Source organism: Heteronotia binoei, chromosome 4, assembly GCF_032191835.1.
Source record: "Heteronotia binoei isolate CCM8104 ecotype False Entrance Well chromosome 4, APGP_CSIRO_Hbin_v1, whole genome shotgun sequence".
Lineage (NCBI taxonomy): Eukaryota > Metazoa > Chordata > Lepidosauria > Squamata > Gekkonidae > Heteronotia > Heteronotia binoei.
This window is the reverse complement of record NC_083226.1, coordinates 117,168,410-117,193,190: the sequence shown is the minus strand read 5'-3', so window position 1 is coordinate 117,193,190 and position 24,781 is coordinate 117,168,410. Positions and strand designations below refer to the sequence as shown.

Here is a 24,781-nt window from a genome sequence, read left to right as displayed (position 1 = left end):
GGCCAAGGAGAAAAAGAGCCGTGTTTTTCAATTCCTTCCTGAGCCACAATTTCTTTATCTCCCGAAATTATTTTATTGATAGTTTTATTTTCCCTACTGCTTTTCTCTACTGCTAAAGTCTTGTTTTGCTAATGAGAGTTTTATGAATGGTATGTGAATATTCAATTTGTTATGAAGTAGACATGACAGAGCTTACATAGAGCTTGTCATATGCGTTCCTATTCATACACATATACAGTATCTGTGTTGCAGAATATCTAGTTTTGTTTTAAATAACAACCAAATAATGGGGTCTATCAAATTTAGTCCCAAAGTGAGATATGAAAGAGAAAACAAATGCCCAGATGCTGCATCCCTAAGGCAGGCATTTTGCTGTTCATTGCCAAGTATACAGTTCACTGTATACTTGGCAAAGAACAGCACATTTAAAGTGCCATGCTTCTTCTCAAGAACTTTCTTTGGTGCTTCAGACATTGCCTAGCTCATTATTCCCTGCAGAAGGTTAAGGCCTTTTCTGTCAGACCGGAACTATTCACTAATTAGAGCCCTTCGTTGGGCACTGAATGTGTCATGCCTGCAAGCTTTCCTGCTGGGATCAATGGCATTTGTGTTCGCTTTCATAAATGTACAATAGATGCAAACCTCAATGAAGGACTGCCTACTCAGCTCATGCTAAAGGAAACTAATGCAGTCCTTTGGCCAAGATGCATGCAAGGGTAGTCACCAGCAAACAGGAACATTTCTGTTTTCTATTCAAGCTCGTGTTCTCCTGAAATCTTGTGAAGCATGGCATATATCGCCTTCTGTGGCAGGGACAGGTGGTGCTTTATGTTGAACCGAGTTTTGGAATTGTTCACTTCTTGGAGACATAACTATTTATTTAAATCATTTATTAGCCATCTTTGTACATTACAGAACTTAAGGTGGCTTACAGTGTAAATAAAATGATTGTAAAAATTGCATTAAAACACAATTTAAAATCTGAATTCAGACTGCCAGTAAATAAAAACTAAATTAGTCAAATGCATGCAGCCCTTTTAAAAAATAATAAACGGTTTGACTGCTTCCTGAAGGTCAAAAGTGAGAGGGCCAGGTGCATCTCCCTTGGGAGGGAAAGAAGTTGCCGCAGGAGTCAAACCCTAACACAAAAGGGGTTGCTACAACCAACAACAGTATTTCCGTTCTCACTTTGCAAAAGAATCTCAAAGGGGGATTTATTTTTAAAGTAGGGAAGCCTGGGGGAAGGAAGGGAGATAGACAAGGGAAGCATGAAGGGGAAATGGAACTTAAAAGTCTGGATGCTTACTAGTCCTCCAGATCCTCCACTGGTGGCGGCTGTTGCTATTTCATACACCAAAACCTTTTCATTTGAATGAGGGCAGCCAATAACAAACATGTCTTACAAAGTGGTTCCACCCATATTCTGAAAAGTTAAGTGGGTACCAGGGGAAGCACTGATGGGCAGCATGCTGAGGAAGTCTATTACAGCATATTAATTATTGTCAAAATTATTCACACTTAAACATATCCTTGAAACTATATTGTAAATCATCCCCTGCTTCCTCAAGACCTTGTGCTCATGGCTGCTTACTTGAGTTAAGGTGGACTTCTCCCTCCTCCTGAAGATATGTAAAACAGCCTCCCCTCTTCAATAAGCTGTAGTGTTTTATTCTCTGGCTTTGCCCACCCTACCCCATCCCTGGCAGGCTGTCCTTCTTTTCCTGTCTGCCAAGAGGTCCAGTTCTACTTGGCCTTCCAGGACTGTATGACTTACCTGTGACTCAAGATTCCCATTGTCCTCCTCTGGCCAGGGTCATCTGCATTTGTATGGCACCAAATGGTTCTCCACTATAGAAGTGAGTCATACTTACTTGTTTCTTTTTCCCTTTCCTCTTGTTGACCAGATAAGAGTCCCTTATTAACTATGTATCTGCAGAGCACAAACTCAGTAATTATCCTTTGGGACTGCAAACTTCAACACTTATGTTGAAGTCATAGAATCATAGAGTTGGAAGGGACCTTCAGGGTCATCTAGTCCAACCCCCTGCACAGTGCAGGAAATTCACAAAGTCAAAGTGTTTTACCACACAGCACATTTTAAAAAAACTTGTGGGGGGGACCTACTTATGGCAACCTGTAAGGTTTTCAAGGCAAGAAATGTTCAATATGGAGAGTTGGCAATCTCTTATATAAACAAAGAAAAATCAAAAATTTTGTGTAAAAATATGTTAAAGAATAAGCAGGAAGAACTACAGAGATTAACAGAGTGGGAAATTACCTCAAAAGTAAAATACTTAGGTGTAGAAATAACAGTGAAAAATATAAAGTTTAATTTTATATCCCGCCCTTCCCACCGAAGTGGCTCAGAATGGCTCACAACACATAAAAATCTAACATAATGTTTGAATTTAAAACATCTTACACAGTTAAAACAGTAAAATAATAAAACATATAACGGCGGTCTATCATACTACACCCAGCTTCCAATGCCAGTTAATTATAAGCCAGCCGGAAGAAGGCTGTCTTACAGGCCCTGCGGAACTGACCAAGGTCCCTCAGGGCCCTCACCTCTTTATATTGATTTGTATAAAAATACCGTATTTTTTGCACCATAAGACTCACTTTTCCCCCCCAAAAAAGTGGAGGGAAAAGTGTGTGCGTCTTAAGGAGCGAATACTGCAAAAAATTCACACAAACGCCTCTAAATTCACACAAACAGCTCTAAAAACTAGGTGCGTCTTATGCTCAGGTGCGTCTTATGGAGCGAAAAATACGGTAATTATGAAAAACTCTGGCGTAAGATTGATGGAGATATGATTAAATGGAACAAATGGAACAAATTGAACCTATCTATGCTGGGCAGAATCTCTGCAATTAAGATGAATGTTTTACCGAGAATTATGCTCCTGTTTCAAACAATTCCAATAGTGAAAGATAATAAACAATTTAATAGATGGCAGAATTTGTATGGGCTGGGAAAAAAGCAAGAATTAAAATGAAAATTCTGACTGATGCGAAAGAAAGAGATGGATTCCAGCTGCCTAACTTAAAGCTGTATCATGATGCAGTTTGCCTGGTGTGGATTAAGGAATGGATGACATTATCAAACAGAAAGTTATTGACATTAGAAGGACATGGAAATGTCTTTGGATGGCATGCTTACATGTACATATGAACATATGAGCTGCCTTATACTGAATCAGACCCTTGGTCCATCAAAGTCAGTATTGTCTACTCAGACTGGCAGCGGCTCTCCAGAGTCTCAAGCTGAGGTTTTTCCACACCTATTACCTGGACCCTTTTTAGTTGGAGATGCCGGGGATTGAACCTGGGACCTTCTGCTTACCAAGCAGATGCTCTACCACTGAGCCATCGCTCTCCCCATGTACTATGGGAAAAATAAGATGGATGGTTTCTTCTCACATCACTATATCAGAAACAATCTGTTAAATACCTGGTCAAAATATAAAAGATATGGTGACGAGAGGAAACTGCTTTGGATTGTACCAACAGAAGTAATAAAATTGTATTCAGATATTAAAGAAAAGAAGTGGTTAACATATAAACAACTTTTAAAGATCCAAACAAAAAAGGTGGAATTAAAAACAGCTGAAGAAATACAATATAAATATAATTGGTTTCAACTGCAACAAAGAGCTTGCTTGAACAGGACATTAAGAACTATGGAATAAGACAAGAACAAACAGAACTGGAGAGAATGTTGTTTGGAGAAAATGAAAAGCTGATCTCAAGGACATATAAACTATTACTGAAATGGTCTACGGAAGATGAAGTAGTTAAATCACAAATGATAAAATGGGTGATAAATATAAATAAGGAAATACAGATGGAGTCGTGGGAATACTTATGGAAGAACTCTATGAAAATTTCTACATGTTATAACATTAAAGAAAATTACTTTAAAATGCTATATAGATGGTACATGGTACCTAAGAATTTGGCAAAAATGAACAGTCAGTTGGCAGATGTTGGAAATGTAAATGTCATGAAGGATCTTTTTACCATATGTGGTGGACTTGTGAAAAGGCGAAACAATTCTGGCAAATGATTCAGCAGGAGATCTTGAAAGTTTTGGGATATAATATTAAGAAGGCACCAGATATTTTCCTGTTGGAATTACAAATGGAAACATTTCAAAAGCAAGATAGAACAATAATTTGGTATATGATTTCAGCTGCACGGACATTATATGCGCAAATGTGGAAACAAGACAAAATACCAGAAGTATGGGAATGGACTCTGAAAGTCATGCATTGGAATGAAATGGACAAACTTACAAGAATCTTAAAAGAACAAGATTTAGAGAAATTTAAAAACGACTGGGGAAAGTTTCAAATGCATTGAAAAACAATGGAACGTTAAAGGACATTTGGTGATTTTTGACAATGGTTAATTTTTAAAGAAACAATATATCAATTAGGGATTGTAGAATCTTTCGGGCTCAAGTGCCGTGTTCTACTGGAGAAAGTTTTTCTTCCAGACGTTTTGTTCTCGGCTGCGGAGAACATCCTCAGTGGCGTTGCAGCCGGAGCAGGCGCTGTGACCTTCTTGGCTGCTGTGCATTGAGTGAGGCCAGGGCTGCTGGAGAGCTGCTATTTCTAGGCTGGAGGGGGTGTGGTGAAAGGGCAATAGGTTTGTGGATGTGCCCATTGTTTGGTGGGGCTTCCTGGAAGGGTAGTGATAAGGAAACTGGCTGTTGAATGTGACCATTGTTCTGTGTTAATTGCTGGGAGGGTTGGAAGGGGTGTGAAGAAAACGAAGAAGGTTGTTGATTGTGCTGATTGTTCTGTGGAATGTACTGGTTGTTCTGTGAATTTCTGCAATTTATAGTCTGTAGACTATAAATTGCAGAAATTCACAGAACAACCAGTACATTCCACAGTACATTCCACAGAATATTCCACAGAACATTCCACAGAACATTCCACAGAACATTCCCACAGAGCCCCAGATAGCCGTGGATGAATTTTCCATTGTACCCTATGGGAATCGATCTCTTTAGGGAATAATGGAGTGTCCAGCAGACATTACCCTCCCCCCCTTCCGCTTTCTGATGACCCTGAAGTGGGGGAAGGACCTCCAAACAGGGGGATCCTCTGCCCCTACCTGGGGTTTGGAATAGAATACAATCCGAGAGAGCTCACTGTAATGGATAACACAACAAAAAATACAAACTAGCGACCAATTTACTAAGAAATGTATAGAAACCAGTCCAAATGTCCAAAACATGTACATTCAAGTCCCAAAGTAGTGTGGTGACAAGCCAATTGATTAAGTACTTGTTTCTTTCCAGTCTTCATCAGACCTGGAACCAATATTGATTCAATTATATAGATTCTTTACATAATTTTTAAAAAGGGGATGCAGAGTGTCTCCAACAGCAATTTCACATCGGCTACAGCTCAGTATGAGGCTTCAGTATGAGTGAATTACAGTAATCTAGCCTGCAGGTGACCACTGCATGGATTACCGTGGCTAGGTCTGAACGAGGCAGGAGGCGAGCTAGTTGCCTGACTTGGTGTAGGTGGAAGAATGCAGTTTTAGCAATATATGTGACCTGGGCCTCCACTGGAAGAGAGGCATCCAAGGTCACCCCCAAGCTCTTGACTGTTGGTGCCGGTGTTGAGGGTGCCCCATCAAGAGCAGGCAACCTACACTCCAGCTCCAACCCTGATCCCCCCAGCCACAGAACCTCCATCTTTGAGTGGTTCAGTTTCAACCTACTCTGCCTCAGCGAGCCCACCATGGCCTCCTAATCCACAGCCAAGGATGACGGGATTGAGGCCAATCAGTCACCGAATAGCAAATACAGCTGAGTGTCATCTGCATAGTGATGACACCCTAGCCCAAAACTCCATACCAGCTGGGCAAGGGGAGAGGAGTGCCCCTTGAGGAATCCAACAAACCAGGGGGTGTCATGAGGACACATCCTCTCCTTGCGCCACCCTTTGTCCTCATTTGTGGAGAATAGAGGAGAGCAATTGTAAGGCCAACTCACATATTCCCATGTCATCAAGGCGGTGAGTCCACAGATCATAATTGGCTGTATCAAACACTTCTGTGAGATCCAATAATAACAGCAGTGCCAACCCACCTTGATCCAGCTGCATTCGGAGGTAATCTGATTAGAGCAACCAGAACAATCTCAGTCCTGTGGCCAGGATGGGAACCCAACTGGAATGGATCTAGCACTGATGTGTCCTCCAGGAAGCCCTGGAGCTGCTCAGTTACTGCTCTCTTAGTTACCTTTCTCAGAAACGATAGATTTGATACTGAGCGGTAACTGGCCAGATCCGCAGGATCTAATGATGGCTTCTTTAAGAGTGGCATAACCACTGCTTCCTTTAGGCCCTCTGGAAACATCCCAGTTTCTAGGGACAGGTTAATAATTTCCTTCATGCCCCCAGATTCTCCCATCACCAGGCCTAACCAGCCACGAAGGACATGGGTCTAGTAAGCAAGTGGTAGGTCTAACAGCTCCAAGGACCCTGTCAACATCGGCAGAAAAGAGCAAGTTGAAAGTCACAAACTGAACCCAAAGACAGCCAGGGGGCCTCCATTTCATTCACTGTATCGAAATTGGCAGGTAGGTCATTGCGGAGCAACAAGACTTATCCATGAAAAAGCTCATGAATGCCTCAGAACTAATAGCCAAATTATTTCCCCTGTTTGATCCTCTAGTTGTGAGGGATCTTAGTGACCAAATTATTTTAAACATTTGAGCTTGGTGTGAGTAGGCCTGCCAAGCTCCCATGGGGAGCGGGTATCCCCCAGCCTGGAAGGCTCCAATTCGGCCGCAGGAAGCAGGTCATTGGAGGGATCCCTGCACCCAAAGAGCGCTGTCATCATGTGCTGTCCCTGGCATGATGACATCACCCAGATGTTACGTCATCATGCCGGGGACATTGCGCTAGGGACACTCTAGGAGTCGCAGCAAAAACTATAGCACCATAGTGGTTTACCATAAATTCTAGAGCGTTTCCGATGTGACTCTGGTTTCTGGCTGTGACTCTTACTCTATGGTACCATAGATTTTTATCACAACTCCTAGAGCGTCCGCAGCGCAATGCCCTCGGCGCAATGACGTCACTGCCAGTGGTGGAGTAAATGCGATGGAGACTCAGTAGAACTCTCTCTTCGCAGCCTTAACTGCCATCTAATAGGACTTCACCAACATCCTATGAGTTATTCAAGCTGTCTCATCAAAAAGTATGCTGTCAAACTTGCTCTAGTTGTCGGTGCTCCTGTTTCATCCCCTGGATTTCCTCTGTATACCAGAAGGATGTTTTGCACAGGTGCACAGAGAACATTGGGGTGCAATCTCTTCGATGGCTTCAGTGAGATGGGAATTCCAGTCCCCTACCAGCTCATTTAAGGAGGTGCAGGAGGGCTGTGGATCCTGCAGAGTGTTCTGGAACCCAATAGAGTCCATAAGTCTCTGCAGGCAAGCAAAAACCAGCTCGTCACCCAGACAAGGAAGAGCGGAAATGTCCAGCCAGGCCTTCAAAACCAAATAGTCCAACCATGGCACATCTTTCTTTGAGGCTAGGTCCACATTCAACCCCATACTAAAGATCAAATCCAATGTGTGGCATGCCTGATGTGTGTGGCCCGAGATGATTTTTTTGAGTCCCTGTGCTGCCATGGAAGACATTAGTTCTGTAGCTTGAACAGAAGTGGAAGGCTTGTCTGCATGGACATTGAAGTCTCCCATGATCAGTAGCCATGGGAACTCCAAGGCCCACCCGGCCACCATCTCCAGCAGGCTCAGAAGGCCATCCGCTGGTGAGCTAGGCAATTGGTGCACCACACAGATGGCCAGAATAACCTCTGACTCCCACACCAGGCCAGCACATTTAATTCCAGTGATTTTTGGGATGGGGAATGGTTGGAAGGAAAAAGCCTCATGGATGAGCAAAGCTACCTGCCCACTGTGTTTGAGACTGATGCAAGACCAAAAAACCTGGTAGGGCAAGCTCTTTCAGGGTGACTGTTCCCCCTTCCTGAACCCAGGTCTCGGACATAAGCTAGGTCTACTTACTGACCTACAAGGTAGCTTATAGAGTCTTGGTGTTCTTATTGATAGAACATTGCATAGCATCAGTGTTAAAGGGGAATATATAACCCGTGCCCTCCCACCAAAGTGACGAAGGTTGGAAGGGGACCGAGCATGTCCATATCTCTGTTTCCTTCCATGCCAAGACCTTTTCTCACCACTATACCTCCTTCTGCCCTGGATAACTGGAATCCCCAGTCCAGAGCTGGCACTTTTCATGATGTTCTCAATATGCATGCTGTTCTCCATATAGAATCATGGAGTTGGAGGGGACCTCCAACTCTACACTAATGCACAGAGTATGGGAAACAAACAGGAGGAACTGGAAGACCTAATACAGGAAGGAGACTTTGACATAATAGGCCTTACTGAAACTTGGTGGGATGACACTCACAATTGGAATATTAGGATTCAGGGGTACAACTTATTTAAAAGGGACAGACAAATGAGAAAAAGCAGAGGCGTAGCGTTATATGTGAAGGATATATATACTTGTGAGGAAATATGTGAATCTGAACATGGCAGCTCAGTTGAGAGTCTCTGGGTAAAAATTAAAGGAGTAAGAAAAAGCAGTGATATGGTGGGGATCTGCTACAGACCACCAAGCCAGGCAGAGAACTTGGCTGAGATACTCCTACAACAGACTGCCCTTCCTTAGGAACATCAGGGACCTCAAAGACTCCCTTAGGAACATCAGGGACCTTTGGGACCTGCCACAGTTCCGCCGGCCCTGTAAGACCACTGGGCCTGTGGAATGCCCTACCTTAGGAACATCAGGGACCTCAAAGACCCCCTTAGGAACATCAGGGACCTTTGGTTCATTTTTAGCAGAGTTGGACTTCCAACAGATGTCTGGGTAATTGAAATCTCCCATGATCACTATGTCTCCAAGAGAATAATACTGGTTTTATTTCATTGCAATATAAAAATTGTATGAATTCATGAAGATCCGTGTAGATCCGACTTTTACCTTTTTCTGTATTTATTCAAACTATTTACACTGTAAACAGGGAACACATATATGGATTTGGCAAGGCACACTACAAGGGTAGACTTAAACTGGACCAACAGGGCACAAATAAACAGAAAAAAAAACTCAGTTCTACACACTTCCCTAACTTCTCTATCTGGGAGGTTTCAGTGCAGGACAGGGTCTCTTCTCCAACAGGCCTTCAGCTCTCCTTCACCTCTCCCTCTCTCTCAATCTAGAGAGGGCAGAGAAACTTCCAGTCCACCCCAGACTGGTTGCAGCTGAATCCCTTGGGTTTCCACTTCTGACTTGCAGGGTTCTCCACCTCTGTGGCCCGGTCACCCTGCACAGCCCTTCCACAGGAGTCTCTCCTACTCTCCAGTAGCTCAAAGACTGCCTGCTTCTTGGTTGGATAGGAGTCTCTCTAGAGTTTGTCCCGCCCCTTGGGGAAGTTCTCCTCCCCCCCCGCACGTTTTAGGCCCAAGGGCTGCTGGGCCTTGTAGGTCAGAGGAGGAGGACATTTTAACATCTAAAACTACAAACAGTAGCCATTTTAAAGCCAGCCAACTGCTAGCACTTCAACCATTTTGTTACAGATTAAAATATAGTTCATTGCTTTTTGGCATTTTAACTTCTTTTCTGCCTATAGAGAGTTTACCAAATGTTGGCTATTTCTTTTGATATCTGTGCTTTCAAAATCCTTGTTTTTACAGTGTTGTGATTGTGTATTTTTAAAGGTTGGAAGGTCCTTGTCCAAGAACCCTGCAGGCAGCCACCTCTTTCCGGATTCAGTATGTCAAGATAATTCATTGTTCAGGGGAGATGAGCAGAACGCTGAAATTCAAACTCCATTTATGAACAGGAATGAACAAAAGGTAAAATGAAAAAAATGTGAGTTCTTATGTCCAGTAAGTCAACAAGCTTATTCTGGCAACTCTTTGTTTTGGAAGGGGTTCATAGACTGCTCTAATCTAAATTATGTTGGTTTTGCAGGGACAATGGGTCTTTTATGCCCATTGAGGTTAGGAAGGCTTCTCCTGTTGTGGCTTTCCAAAACTATGCAAAACTGAATTATTGAAGAAGGCTTGTTGCACAAAAAATAGAACTACACTTGTAACGGTGTGATTCCAAAAGAAGTGCAGAATTAGCGACTGTAAACTGTACAACTGTCTTTAGGTCATAGTATCTGATGCTGTAAATTGGTTCCTACTATTGAATTTTTGCATTTGTTTAATGTGTCATGTTAACACTTATGTTTTGCCTCACCTCTGGCTGCATCCAGATTTCCTTAAGTCAAATCCTATTGCATTATCTATTGGCCATATTAATTTATGCTGTGTAATCGGCCTTGAATCTTGGTGAGAGAAGTGGACTGTAAGTAAATAAATAAGTTCCCTGAAGATGCCAGTGCTGGTGGGTGGAAGGGAGAGGAGGACATAGCAAAAAGTAAGAGGCTATAGGGCTTTCAGAAAAGAGCATGAGAATATGTGGGTCTGGGTAACAGTTGGCTCTACACGGATCTTCATGAATTCATATGATTTTTACATTGAAATGAAATCAAACCACTATTGTTCTGTAGATCCCGTCTTAGACTGTAGGCAGGACCACAAAAATCATGCCTCCATGGATCCATGGCGCCTCACAAGAGCAAAAACAGGGTTCCAAAGCACAGATCCTCATGAATTCATATGATTTTTACGGTGAAATGAAATGAAACCACCATGATGCTGTATATTCTGTCTTAGACTATAGGTAGCATCAGAAAAATCATGCCTCCACGAATCTGTGGTGCCACAATAGTGAAAAAACATGTTTCCAAATCATGGATCCTCATGATTTTTGCATTGGATCCCCCAAAGCTCACCATCCAATCACATATCTTGTCCATGGGCAGAGTTTGCACCACAGAAATCGTAGATCTTCGGCTTCGTGGCAGCACCATGAACCAAAAACTTGGTTTTGAACCACGGATCCTCATGGATCCCCATGATTTTTTCTTTGGATCCCCACAAGCTCACCATCCAATCACATATCATGTCCATGGGCAGAGTTTGCACCACAGAAATCATGGATCCACGGCTTCATGGGAGCACCATGGAGCGAATACTTGGTTTTGAACCACGGATTCTCATGGATCCTCATGATTTTTTCTTTGGATCCCCCCAAGCTCACCATCAAATCACATATCATGTCCATAGGCAGAGTTTGCACCACAGAAATCATGGCTTCGTGGCAGCACCATGGACCAAAAACTTGGTTTTGAACCACGGATCCTCGTGGATCCACATGATTTCTGCTTTGGATTTCCCCAAGCTGACCATCCAATCACATATCATGTCCATGGGCATAGCATTCAGCACAAAAATCGTTAATCCACGGTTTTGTGGCAGCACCATGGACCAAAAACTTGGTTTTAAACCATGGATCCTCATGATTTATGCTTTGGAACCCCCCAAGCTCACCATCCAATCACATATCATGTCCATGGGCAGAGCTTGCACCACAGAAATCACTGATCCATAACTTTATGGCGATAACATCAAGCAGATTCTTGGATATGGATCTGAATGCTGCCTCATGATTTTTGCTGTGGGTCACCCTAAGCTCACCATCAGATCACAGATTGTCCATGGGTAGCGCTCTTACCTCAGAAATCACAGATTTCTACGTGGTGTTGCCCGTCTTTGTGGCAACACAGCATAGGAAAAACAAGGTTCTGAACCAGGCATCCTCATGGATCTTTATGCTTTTTGCTTTGGATTCACCCAAGTTCACTGTCGAGGCTTCTGGTTTGGGAATCGTGCTGAGCTGACCTGTCCTCTAAATGGGGACAGTCTTAAGCCTCTGTTCAGGGTAGGAAAAGGCTTTCTTTGGCCTTCTGCCTACATTTCTCAGTTAGAGATTTGTCTAGGATACACACAGAAACTCAGAGGAGGTTAACCTTGGCTGATAGGGAGCTCCATTGGGGGCTCTTTAGAGGCTTTGAGGGACCCCCGGAGAAGAGTGGCGTTTTTCATCATCTACAGAGGCTTATAGAGCCATTCAATTGGCATAAGCTTGACAAGATCCTAAGCTCTTTTGGGATTGATGAACATCTGATATTTGAAGAGACCGAAGCTAAGCTGGATATCAGTGGAGAGGTAACTGATTACAATTTTTCGCTCTGGGACTTTTTTAAGGCAAACTAAATAATTTTGGAAGGTGGGAAGAAGTGATCTAGAAAGAGGGGAAGACAAAGAAAAGAAAGATTGAACTTTGGACTTTGTTAAAATAAGGACAATGCTAAAAATTGGGAAAGAAGTATTTGTTTGAAATACCTGTGGTCATTGACGAAAGCATCAGCGTCATAGCTCTGCATTCTCTACAATCAACACAGGAAGTACGTCAAAGATCGTGAGACTTGGATAACATTGAGGATGAGACTTGGTGCCTAGCAAAGCAGGAAGTAACAAGGGAAGTGAGACTAACAAAGACTGTGAGATTTGGTTACCATTGAGAATGGGATTTGCTGCCTAGCAAAGCAGGAAGTAATAAAATAAGAGACGAACAAGAAGGCCTACTCCAGGATTTTTTTGCTATAGAGAAATTGCGATCGCCGTTTTGAAGAAAATAAAAGTTTTGAAAATTAATATCTAAGCCCAGAAAGGTTGTAGAACGGCGAAATTAGGCTCATTTAAAAGGGCAAGTTCTAAGTTATTGAATCTGCTGTTTGGATTTTGATTTTGAGACGTTAAAATTTTCGTAGGCTTTAATGTCAGTCAAAAACAACATGTGCAAGAGCTCTCTCTTTGAAAAAAGTGCAAGACCAACTAGAAGCGATGGAAGCTAGAATAATGAAAGGAGTTGACAAGATGTTAACAGCCTGTAAAAAAGAACTTAAAAAAGATATTGGAGATCTTAAAAAGGAAGTGGAAGATTTTAAAAATGATGTGGTGGTCACAAAAAAAAGTCCAGGATGTAGAGGAGAAAGTTAAAGTACATGATTCCACCTTGCTAAAGCTGCAAGAGAAGGTGACAGTACATGACTGCAGAATGATGGAAACTCAAGTTCGTCTGAGAGGAGTACCTGAAGGGGAGGGAACTGACTTAATGGTGAAAATAATTGCTGACTTTTTGGAGGAAGATCCTGAAGGGACTAGAAATATGTATGATAACATGTGCAGAGTTAACTTATCATATGCCAAGAACAAAAATTTGCCAAGAGAGATAGTTATAAAATTTATGACAAAAGACATGGCAGGGAAAATTTTGAATAAAAATTTCCAAAAGACTCTGGTAGTAGGAGGGAACAGAGTCAGAATAATGAAAGAGTTGCCAAGACAAGTGATAAATGATAGGAAAACGTACAAGAAACTGACAGAGAAATTGCGTGCTAATGAAATAAGATATAGATGGATAATACCTGAAGGCTTGAGTTTTGAGCTACATGGAAGGAGGATTACAATCACAAATGCATATGAGTTGTCTAGTTTTTACAAACAAAACAAAGACTTTACACCATGATGGATTACAAATTATTATCTTGGAATGTAAATGGACTAAATTCACCACAAAAAAGAAAAGCAACATTTCATTGGATTAGAAAACAAAATTGTAGCATAATTTGTTTACAGGAAGTTCATATACAACAAAAGGATTACAAATTTTTATGGAATAAACAATTAGGACTGGAATTTTTTTTATTGGTTGAACAAAAGAAAAGGGGCGTGGTTTTTTATATCAATCAACAATTAGAGCCAAAATTGGTATTTAAAGACAAAGATGGAAGATATATAGCAGTAGAGATAATGGGAAAAAAATGTCGTTGTTAGGACTGTATGCACCAAATGGTGCAAAAGATGCTTTTTAAAAAGACATTATCAGACAGCTGGATGAAGTGACTTATAACCAGATCTTGATGATGGGAGATTTTAATGGAACAATACAGAATAAAATAGATAGATCTGGCCAAAAAAGTAATAACAAGGAAGGAAAATTGTCAAAATTGTTTTTTGAACTAGTTAAACAAGAAAATTTGGAAGATATTTGGAGAAAATTTAACCCTGAAGTAAGAGACTATACTTTTTTTTCAGCAAGACACAATACTTCTTCCAGAATTGACATGTTATGGGGTACTAGGGATTTGGGCCTCATATCTAAAAAAGTAGAGATTCTTCCAAAGATAAGTGGGGATCATAATCCAATATTATGGGCTACAAAACTGCAAAGAAAAACAAGAAGATGGAGAATAAATGAAGACTTGCTACAAGATAAAGAAATTGTAACATTTTTAGAAAATGAAACGAAAGCTTTTTTCCAAATAAATGACAAAGATAACATAGAGTTCCAGATGGTATGGGACGCTTACAAAACTGTAATGAGAGGAATATTGATTACATTAAACAATAAGGATAAAAGAGCGAAAGAAAAACAGAGATTGAACATTCAAAATGAGATAAAGAAAAAAGAAGGAGAACTGAGAAAAAGACCAGGGAAAAAGAAAATTATAAGGGAGATTACTATATTACAAACACAAATGAGACATTTGTTGAATAAAGAAGTAGAATGGAATTTGAAAAAACTGCAACAGAAATCTTTTGAGGGTGCGAATAAACCTGGAAAGTATTTAGTATTTAGCCTGGCAATTGAAAAAAAAGAGAGAAAGTAAAACTATTTTTTTTGCTCCATGGTGTTGCCTCATTGGACTTGGTTTCCAAACTCCTCACCATCCTCGTCACCCTCCTCTGGACCCATTCCAGCTTGTCTATATCCTTCTTAAAATGTGGTGCCCAAAACTGAGCACAATACTCCAGGTGAGGTCTTACCACAGCAGAGTAAAGCGATACCATCACATCATGTGATCTGGACACTATACTTCTGTTGATACAGCCCAAAATTTCATTTGCCTTTTTAGCCACCACATCACACTGTTGACTCATGTTCAGCGTATGATCCACTAAGACCCCTATATCCTTTTCGCACATACTACTGCTAAGACAAGTCTCCCCCATCCTATAACCATGCATTGGATTTTTCCCACCTAAATGCAGAACTTTACAATTATCCCTGTTAAAATTCAATTTATTGGTTTTAGCCCAGTTTACCAGCCTATCAAGGTCTTCCAGTATCCTGTTTCTTTCTACTGTGTTTGCAACCCCTCCCAATTTAGTATCATCAGCAAACTTTTTTTTTTTTATAAATATTTTTATGTTTTATTGACTCTTGTACAATTGACCATTACAACATATGACTGTTGGGATTACAAATAACCCTTCCCCCCCCCAACCCTCTCCATCTTCTCTTAGTCTTTTCCCCTCAGCCAAGGGCACAAAGTCTTAATCTTCCACTGAATGTCCTTCCTTGTTTCTCCTGAGATCCATTCTAAATAAGGGTTCCATCTGGTCTCGATTTCCTTGACTTTATCTTCCCACGTGGAATCCTTGTTGATTGTTGCCACGATGTCAGACTGTATGTAATCAAACAAATAGCTGTGCCAGATTTCTATTGACCATTTACTTTTATCTTTCCACCCCAAAGCGATGACCGCCTTCCCCGCTAGTATCATTGCCTTGACAAGGTTTTGAGTGGGTCTACTTAGTGCCGGACTTCCTATTGTGCTTAACAACATCATATTAAAGCCAATGGTTAATGGTACATTGCAGACTTTTCTAATAAATTGAATAATTTCCCCCCAAAAGGGTTTAACCTCTTCACACTCCCACCACATATGTGCAAACCAACCCTTAAATTGTTTGCAATGCCAGCACTTGGAACTCATTCCTGGGAATATATTGGCTATTTGTGCGGGAGTTTTGTACCATTTTGTGAAAAATTTATATTCCAGTTCTTTAAATTTGATTACTTTAATCCCTTCTAGTCCTTCCAAGATTTTCCCAGCCAACCTCTCTGTTAACTGACCTTCATGACTCCAAATCTTTTGTAAATGTACTATTTTATCTTTATTTGAAATCATTTTTCTGTATAGTAACCCCACTAGACCCTTCCTTTGTTTGGCCATTACTTTACATATCTCTTCCATTGGAGCGTCTAACCAAAGCTCTCCCTTTTCACTGATCTTCTTAACTATCTTATGCAAGCCTGCTATGTTTAACCAGTATTGATTACCTAAATCTTCTGTAATTTCCTGTAAGGGTTTTAGTTTACCACCCCTAAACATATCGTCCACTCTAAAATAGCCTTTGTTTTTAAGCCTTTCCCACCATTTTATAGCATGCACCTCCTTAACAATAGCTTCTAGGGGACTCCACCTTGAAACCTTTCCTAGCCACTGTGGGTACCATTTCATCCAGGTTTCTAATGCTACTCTTCTGGGCCCTATAGCTAATTTTAGATCTTTTGTCGACACTGTGGAAAAAATTCCATATCTTCCAATACCACTGTTGACTGCATTCTCGAAATTAATCCACTTCTGTACCTTATCTGTACTCAGATCTAGTAACGCTCTTAGTTGGAAGGCCTCATAATATTTACTTAAATCTGGGATTCCCCAACCTAATTCTGATTTAAGGTTGTATAGAATTCTCTTATGAAACCTACAGTTTTTATTATTAAAAATCCACACTTTGATTGCTTTATTCCATTGTTCAGTTTGATTTTTCCTCAAACCTAAAGGCAACGTTTTGAATAAATACATTAACTTTGGTATCAAGAACATTTTAAGAGATCTTATTCTAGTTGATATCCCTAGTATTTTATGATTCCATTTATTCATATCTCTCTCTATTTTCTTCCATATTTTACCATAGTTCTCCTTTATCATTTTGTCCATATTTTTTTGCAGGACTATCCCTAGGTATTTTAAGTCTCTTGGCTCCCATTCCTATATTCGTAATCCTATTTATTTCCTGTTTTTCCTCTCTATTAACATTAAGGTATAGAATTTCTGATTTTGCCATATTCACTCCGAGCCCTGAACACTTTTCAAAATCATCTAAAATTATCTTAATCTCTTTAACTCCGTCTTTTGGATTAGACATAATTACTATGATATCATCCGCAAATAAATTAATTTTCATTTCTTCATTACCTGACTTATACCCCTCTATTCTCCCCGCATTCCTAATTCACTCTGCTAGTTGTTCTATAGCTATTATAAATATGAGCGGGGATAGTGGACAGCCTTGTCTTACCCCCCCTTGAATTGGAAACGCTTGTGAGTGGTCAGTGTTGACTCTAACTTTTGCCTTACCTCCGTTGTATATTTCCTGTATAGCGTGTAAGAACCGTTCCTCTAAACCTATCTTCTTTAATATTTGCCACAAGAATTCATGTGAGAGAGTATCAAAGGCTTTATAAACATCCAACTTTAACAGAGCTATTTTTTTCTTTTGGCCATGGTGCAGTACATTTAAAATATTTCTAATGGGATGGGCAATAGATCTACCCTCAATAAAACCGTATTGGTCCCCTTTTATGATTGACGGGATAACTCTCTTAAGTCTATTTGCTAAAACCTTAGCAAAGATCTTATAATCTTGATTTAGTAAACTAATGGGCCTATACGAACCTACTTCTTCCGGGTCTTTCTGGGGCTTTAATATCAAAATTATTTCTGTTTCCTTCCATGAGTCCGGGGCTTTCTTTCCTTCCAAGACTTCGTTAAAGACTACCTGCAATTCGGGTGCTATAATTTCTACCATTTCTTTATAAAAGTCAGAAGTAAAGCCATCCAGCCCTGGTGATTTACCTTTTTTGAGCGCTTTTATTACTTCCTTTATCTCTTGGAGTGTAATCTCAGCTCCCAGTGAGGCTTTTGCTTCCTCCTCTATGATTAGCTTAGGTGTGTCCCACACCTCCATTATATTCTTTTTCATATATAATTTTTTATAGAAGTCTTCAAATGCCTTAGTGATTTCCTTAGAGTTTTGAGTTGTATTATTATTAATTTTAATACTTCTAATTGATTGTTTTGCCTTTTTAACTTTCAAATAATTAGCTAACCTTTTTGCTGTATTAATGCTATTTCTCTGGAAGTCGTTCCTAACCATTATTTCCCTTTTCCACATTGTTGCCATATCTAGGGCCTCCAACTGTTTTTGAATCTCTTTAATTCTAATCTGTAAACTAGGATTACACTTTCCCATTATTTCATTTTGTAACTCCTCCAATTCATTAAGTTTTGTTTGCCTTTTTTTATACCATTCTCTTTTTATGTCTTTTTCTTTCCTAACCAAATGGCCCCTTATTACCGCTTTAGCAGCGTCCCATAATATATTAGTTGACACAGTTCCTCTATTTTCCTTAAAATATAATTTTAACTGTGTCATTAAGTATTCCCTATCCTCTTCTTTTGCCATTACCAGGTTGTTATACCTCCAAGGTCTGTTTGTCGAGGGAAGATTTAGTTCTAATTCTATACTTAGAGGGGCATGGTCAGAAATCAAAATTGGATGGGTCTTGATCTCTTTAACCACCATATTATTATTTTTTTCCAAAATTATATAATCTAAGCGGGATGCTGTTTTATGTCTACAAGAAATGTGTGTCGGGCTGGGTCTCGTGTCGGTAAACTCATGAGCGTCCTTCAAGCCCCAATCTCTTAGCTTAATACTATTGTTCTTGGTTATGTCCATATTTAAATCGCCCACTACAATTAGTTCGCCCTCTGAAAACTGTTGTATCTTCTTAAAAACCAAGTTTAAGAATTTCCTTTGTCTTTTATTTGGTGCATAAACATTTACTATAGTGATTTTTATGGCTTCCAGCTTAAACTTAACTAACAGGTATCTACCTTCCTTATCTACTAATTTTTCAATGTTCTCCACCTTAATATCCTTATGAATCAATGTAGCCACACCCCTAGCTTTGGAAGACCCTCTTGCTTCTGCTAAAACCTGCCACCTCAAATCTTTTATCAATGGTTTTCTATCATTTATTTTTTTGTGAGTTTCCTGTAGGCACAACAGATCTATTCTTTGTTCTTTAGCCATTTTAATTACTCTGAATCTCTTAAGATTTGATGTTAGACCATTCACATTCAGTGAAAGGACTCTTAAAGATCTATCCATTCTCTTTATTTGTAACAAACTTGGGCCCTATTGGCTGAGGGTATTTTACTATACTTCTTACTAAAAACCCACCCCCCATTCCCTTCCCCTGTGGCACAGACAACTTTCTGGATGAGACAATCATCCTGTCTTCCACCTTCCAGGGGGTACGCACCCCGCCCTCTCTTTCTAGCTTCTAGCTAAATTTAGCTCAAAATGTTTTATACTTCCCTTTAGTAGTCCGTTCTTGGCCTTTTCTCTTGTCTACTTGAGCTTCCTTCTCCCGGGTCCACATCGAGATCCACTGTTTCTTCTTCTTCTTCCTCTCTCGGGTCTCTCAGGTCATCTGTGGCGATGCCCAGGCGAGTGAGGAGATCTCTTGCTTCCTTAGGGTTGCGGGCCACCAGCCTTTTTTCGTCTTTAAAAATAATTATTGAGGAGGGGTACCCCCAAGAGAATTTAATCTTATTGTCATATAATTTTTGCCCAAAGGGTCTCATTAGCCTTCTCTTTCTGATGGTTTCCTGGCAGAAGTCTTCTCTCACCCAAACTTTCCTTCCTCTAAAAGAAAGGTCTTTCTTTTTTTTCAAAGTCTTGAAAACTATCTGCTGAGTCTTTTCCCTTGAAAATTTAATTATGACTTCCCTTGGGGCACCACCATCTTGTCTCCTTTGCAGTCTATGAGCTCTCTCAATATCCTGAGATTGCAGAGTAACTCCTTGTTCACCCATCCAGTCTATAAGAGTTCCTTCCAGCAGTTTATTATTTATTTCCTCTGAAATTCCACCCAGGATCAAATTCGCTCTTCTGTTACGGTCAGAGAGCTCTGTAAGCTGCGAGTTCAGCTGGAGTATTTTCTGTTTGTTAGATAAGGCAAGCTCATTAGCCGAAATAGCGATGTTCCGTGTGTCCTTGAGCTTCGCAGTCAACTCTGAAACTGCTTCTCTGACTGATTTAATTTCAGATCTTATCTGGTCCTGGGACAACATTATTAAAGCCTGGAAAGCAGTAATTTGCTCTGATAATTCTTTAATTGTCTTAGCCATGTTGTTTTTTTCTGGAGTTACGCGCGACCACTGAGTAATTAACCTGGGCATTGCCTCGTTAATTTGATAGTAAAAGTTGTTATCTTACCCTCTGGGACCCCAGAAAGGAATTCTTATGTTCTTCAGACCTTCGAAAGTAAGCTCCTTCTTCAAATAGTCTTGCCAAAAGGCTATTTACATTCTTTTGAGCTATTTAAAATTCCAATCCGAAGGGGAGGGCGAGCAAACAGCCGGCTTCCTTAGCGCATGCGTACAGACCCCCTTAACGCATGCGTACAGACCCCTATCATTGGCAAACTTAATAAGCATTCCCTCTATTCCTTCATCCAAATCATTGATGAATATGTTGAACAAAACAGGTCCCAGGACAGATCCTTGAGGCACTCCAGTTGTCACTCCTCTCCAAGAGGATGAGGTACCATTCACAAGCACTTTTTGGGTGCGATCTGTCAACCAGTTACAGATCCACCTAACAGTAACAGGATCCAAACCACATTTTACCAACTTATCAACAAGCATATATGTGGAACCTTATCAAAAGTAGAGGGTTAGGAGTAATTAAGTATTAAGGATGAATTTCTCCTTGATAAATGAATTCCGTCTGTAATTAACTGGTATGAGATTTTATTGACTTGTATTAGAATTAGAGTGTTTTTGAAGGGAGAAGAATACTGATTTTGGTGTGTGATTATGTAATTTGATTGAGACACCATCATTCTTACTTAGTTTATAATTGTATAAATTGTAAACAGTAGGTTCATCCTGCTGTGCTTTGTGTGGTGTTGTGGGGGTGGGATAGGAGAGGATCTAGGGGGAATACATGGCTGGTGAGGGAGCTGAGACAGTAAGGTGTAAAGACTTTGGGATGTTTGTATTTCTACCTGAGAATAGCATCAAGTACACTTGCAGCAAATGTAAGTTAGTAGCCCTGCTGTAGAAGATACAGGGACTGGGGGCGTGATTATCCACACTGCAGTGTATAAAGGAAGGTGAGGAATTTCTTGACAGAAACCATGAGGTGCTTTTGAAAGGACAAGAGGAGGAAGAGGAAGTGGTACCTCAGCAACTGGACGAGAACTCAACACAGGAGGAGGGTTCATGGAAAAATATAACCCAAAGGAGCAGGAAAATCAGGAGAGGTTCTGAGCCTCTGCTTCTCAGCAACAGGTTCCAGGATCTCTTCACAGTAACTGATTCTGAACCATTGTAACAAGGGCTACTTCCCCAGCCTCCACAAGCTTGAAGAAAGTTTCTTAGGAACCTGTGGATAAGAAGCCTGGAGCTTCTGCTCCCCGGTGTAGGAAGAGGAAGGTGGTGGTAACTGGAGACTCCTTGCTCAGAGGGGTGGAGCCCAAAGTGTGCTGACTGGACTTGTCATCCCAAGAGGTCTGCTGTCTACCAGGTGCACACATCCAGGATGTGACGGAAAGGATAGGAATTCTTATCAAGCCCACGTATTATTATCCTTTAATGCTGATCCACATGGGAATGAATGATACTGCCATAGCACTGAACGTATTAGAAAAAACTATGTGGCTATGGATCAGAAGGTGAAGGAGCTGGGCGCGCAGGTTGTGTTCTCGTCAGTGCTTCCTTTTGAAGGCCATGGCTTAGGACGAGAAAGAAGACTGCTTCAAATAAATGACTGGCTACGTCGATGGTGTCATCAGGAAAGAATTGGATTTCTGGATCATGGCTTATGCTTTCGAGATGGTGGTCTTCTATCAGGAGATGGTTTGCACCTTAGTAGGGAAAAGGGTGTTTGGTAACAGCCTTGCTAACCTGATAAGGAGTGCTTTAAACTAAATTGCAGGGGGGAGCGAGACAATGATTCAAAGCCTTGTATGATGCCAGAAACTGGGGATAAGAACACTATAAAGCTTTGCAGAGAGTGGTGCATACCCTATGTTAATTTGCAGGTATGTGCAGAAACTAAACCCTCAGGATGCATAAAACAGATTCCGATGCCTCTACGCTAATGCACGGAGTATGGGAAACAAACAGGAGGAACTGGAAGTCCTAATACAGGAAGTAGACATGACATAATAGGCCTTAATGAAACCTGGTGGGATGACACTCACCATTGGAATATTAGGATTCAGGGGTTCAACTTATTTAAAAGGGACAGACAAATGAGCAAGGGCGGAGGCATTGCAGCATATGTGAAGGAGGTATATACTTGTGAGGAAATACGTGAAACAGAGCATGGCAGCTCAGTCAAGAGTCTCTGGGTAAAAACAAAAGGAGTAAGAAATAATGTCTGTCACTACTTCCATGTCTTCCCCTTCTATTTGCCAAGGTGTGATGAGGCCAGATGCTATGATCTTAGTTTTTTTGATGTTGAGTTTCAAGCCTACTTTTGTGTTCTCCTCTTTCACCCTCAACAAGAGGTTCTTTAGGTCCTCCTCACTTTCTGCCATTAGAGTGGTATCATCTGCATATCTGAGGTTGTTGATGTTTTCCCTGGCAATCTTAATTCCAGCTTCTGCTTCATTTCTGGGGTCCAAGATAACTGCAGATGGTGACTGTAGCCATGAAATTAAAAGACGTTTGTTCCTTGGGAGGATAGCTATGGCGAACCTGGGCAGAATAATAAAAAGTATAGACATTACCCTGCCAAGAAAAGCCCATATAGTCAAAGCGATCGTAGTCCCAGTAATAATGTATGGCTGTGAGAGCTGGACCATGAGGAAGGCCGAGCACAGAAGAATAGATGCTTCTGAGATGTGGTGCTCGAGAAGACTTGAGAATCCCTTGGACTGCAAGAAGATCAAATCAGTCAGTCCTAAGGGAAATCAACACTGACTGTTCCCTGGAAGGTCAGTTGCTGAAGCAGAGTAGGTTGAAACTGAACCCCTCAAAGACGGAGGTCCTGTGGCTGGGGGACCAGGGTTGGAGCTGGAGTGTAGTTGCCTGCTCTTGATGGGGCACCCGAAACACAGGCACCAACAGTCAAGAGCTTGGGAGTGACCTTGGATGCCTCTATTTCAGTGGAGACCCAGGTCACACATATTGCTAAAACGGCATCCTTCCACCTACACCAAGCCAGGCAACTAGCTCCCCTCCTGCCTCGTTCAGACCTAGCCACGGTAATCCATACAGCGGTCACCTCCAGGCTAGATTACTGTAACTCACTCTACGCTGGCCTACCTTTTAACCCAGAAACTAGGGTAGCCAATCCCCAAGTAGGGGCAGAGGATTCCCCGGCTAGGAGGCCCTTCCCCCACTTTAGGGTCATCAGAAAGGGGGGGAGGGTAGTGTCTGCTGAACACTCCATTATTCCCTGTGGAGACGTATTCCCATAGGGTATAATGGAAAATTCATCCATCGCTAACTGGGGTTCTAGGGGGGGGGCTGTGTTTTGAGGTAGAGGCACCAAATGTTCAGTATAGCATCCAGTGCTTCTCCCCAAATTACCCTCCAAGTTTCAAAAAGATTGGACTAGGGGGTCCAATTCTATGAGACTCAAAAAAGGTGCCCCTATCCTTCATTATTTCTAATGAACGGAAGGCATTTGAAACATGTGCAGTCCCTTTGAATGTGATGCCAAAACTCCCTTTGGAGTTCAGTCATGCTTGTCACAGCCTTCCTTCTGGCTCCACCTCCAAAGTCCCCAGATATTTCTTGAATTTGACTTGGCAACCCTAATTAATCCTGTTACAATATGACCAAGGAATAACTGTTCTAGCATCGCAAAAGAAAGGGTGAAAGAAGACCATGAAACAAAAGATTGCTGCAGGGATTTGCAGCAGGATGGGAGCTGTGAGCTCCTTGTTGAGAAATCACCATGGGGGTCAACTTTGGATTGGTAACACCATGAAAGGGGAGTGTGAGCTTCATCCTTCTACCTTATCTCTTTTTTGGGCCCAACGAGTCACGAGCAACATAACTCACATAACTGGGTGGATTGAGCTTTTAGTGACATGCTACATGATGATCCATGTTTCTACCAAAGTTTTTGTATAAAGTTGATGTCACAAAATGGTGTGTTTTGTGCTATAGTCTATGGACCCTGCTGTGAAATGTGATTTGATGTTGCGTTTCAGAGGGTCGAATCATAAGTATGAATCTATGAGAGATCTGTACTTTAGATATCTGATTTTGTATCATGGTGTGGAGATGATTAAGTAAACTTCTGTGTTACAATCAGTGGCCAGGGATGCGATAAGCGAGTAGATGTTGAGTTTGTGATGCTCACACAAAAAGTTTCAAAAATTCATTATTTTGGAGAACATCCTGGGGATCCATGAGGATCTATGGTCTGGAACCCTGTTCTTGCTCCATGGGGTTGCCACGAATCCATGGATCCATAACTTCTGTGGTGCAGACTCTGCCCATGGACATGATATGTGGTTTGATGCTGATGTTGGGGTGACCCCAAGCAAAAACCATGAGGATCCATGTGGTTCCATAGTGCTGGACCATATTTTGGTCCATGGTGTCACCACAAAGTTGTGGATCCATGGTTTTGGGATATAAGTTGTGGCCATTGACATGATATATGACTTGAGGGGGAGCTTGGGGTGACCCAAAGCAAGAACAGAAAGATCCATGAGAATCCATTGTTCAAAACTGAGTTCTTGGTCCATGGTGCTACCACGAAGATGAGGATCCACGATTTCTGTGGTGCAAACTCTGCCCATAGACAAGATATAATAATTGATGGTGAGCTTAGGGGAATCCAAAGCAAAAATCATGGGGA

The 24,781-nt window shown here is 41.2% G+C and overlaps 1 protein-coding gene across 1 annotated transcript in view; it reads left to right on the top strand.

The window, feature by feature from the left end:
- LOC132569508 (uncharacterized) overlaps nt 1-24,781 on the top strand; it is a 151,631-nt gene that overhangs the window by 11,078 nt on the left and 115,772 nt on the right. The window contains exon 3 of the mRNA XM_060235648.1: nt 9,785-9,922. Coding sequence (XP_060091631.1) covers nt 9,785-9,922 — 138 coding nt within the window. The remainder of the gene's footprint in view (nt 1-9,784; nt 9,923-24,781) is intronic.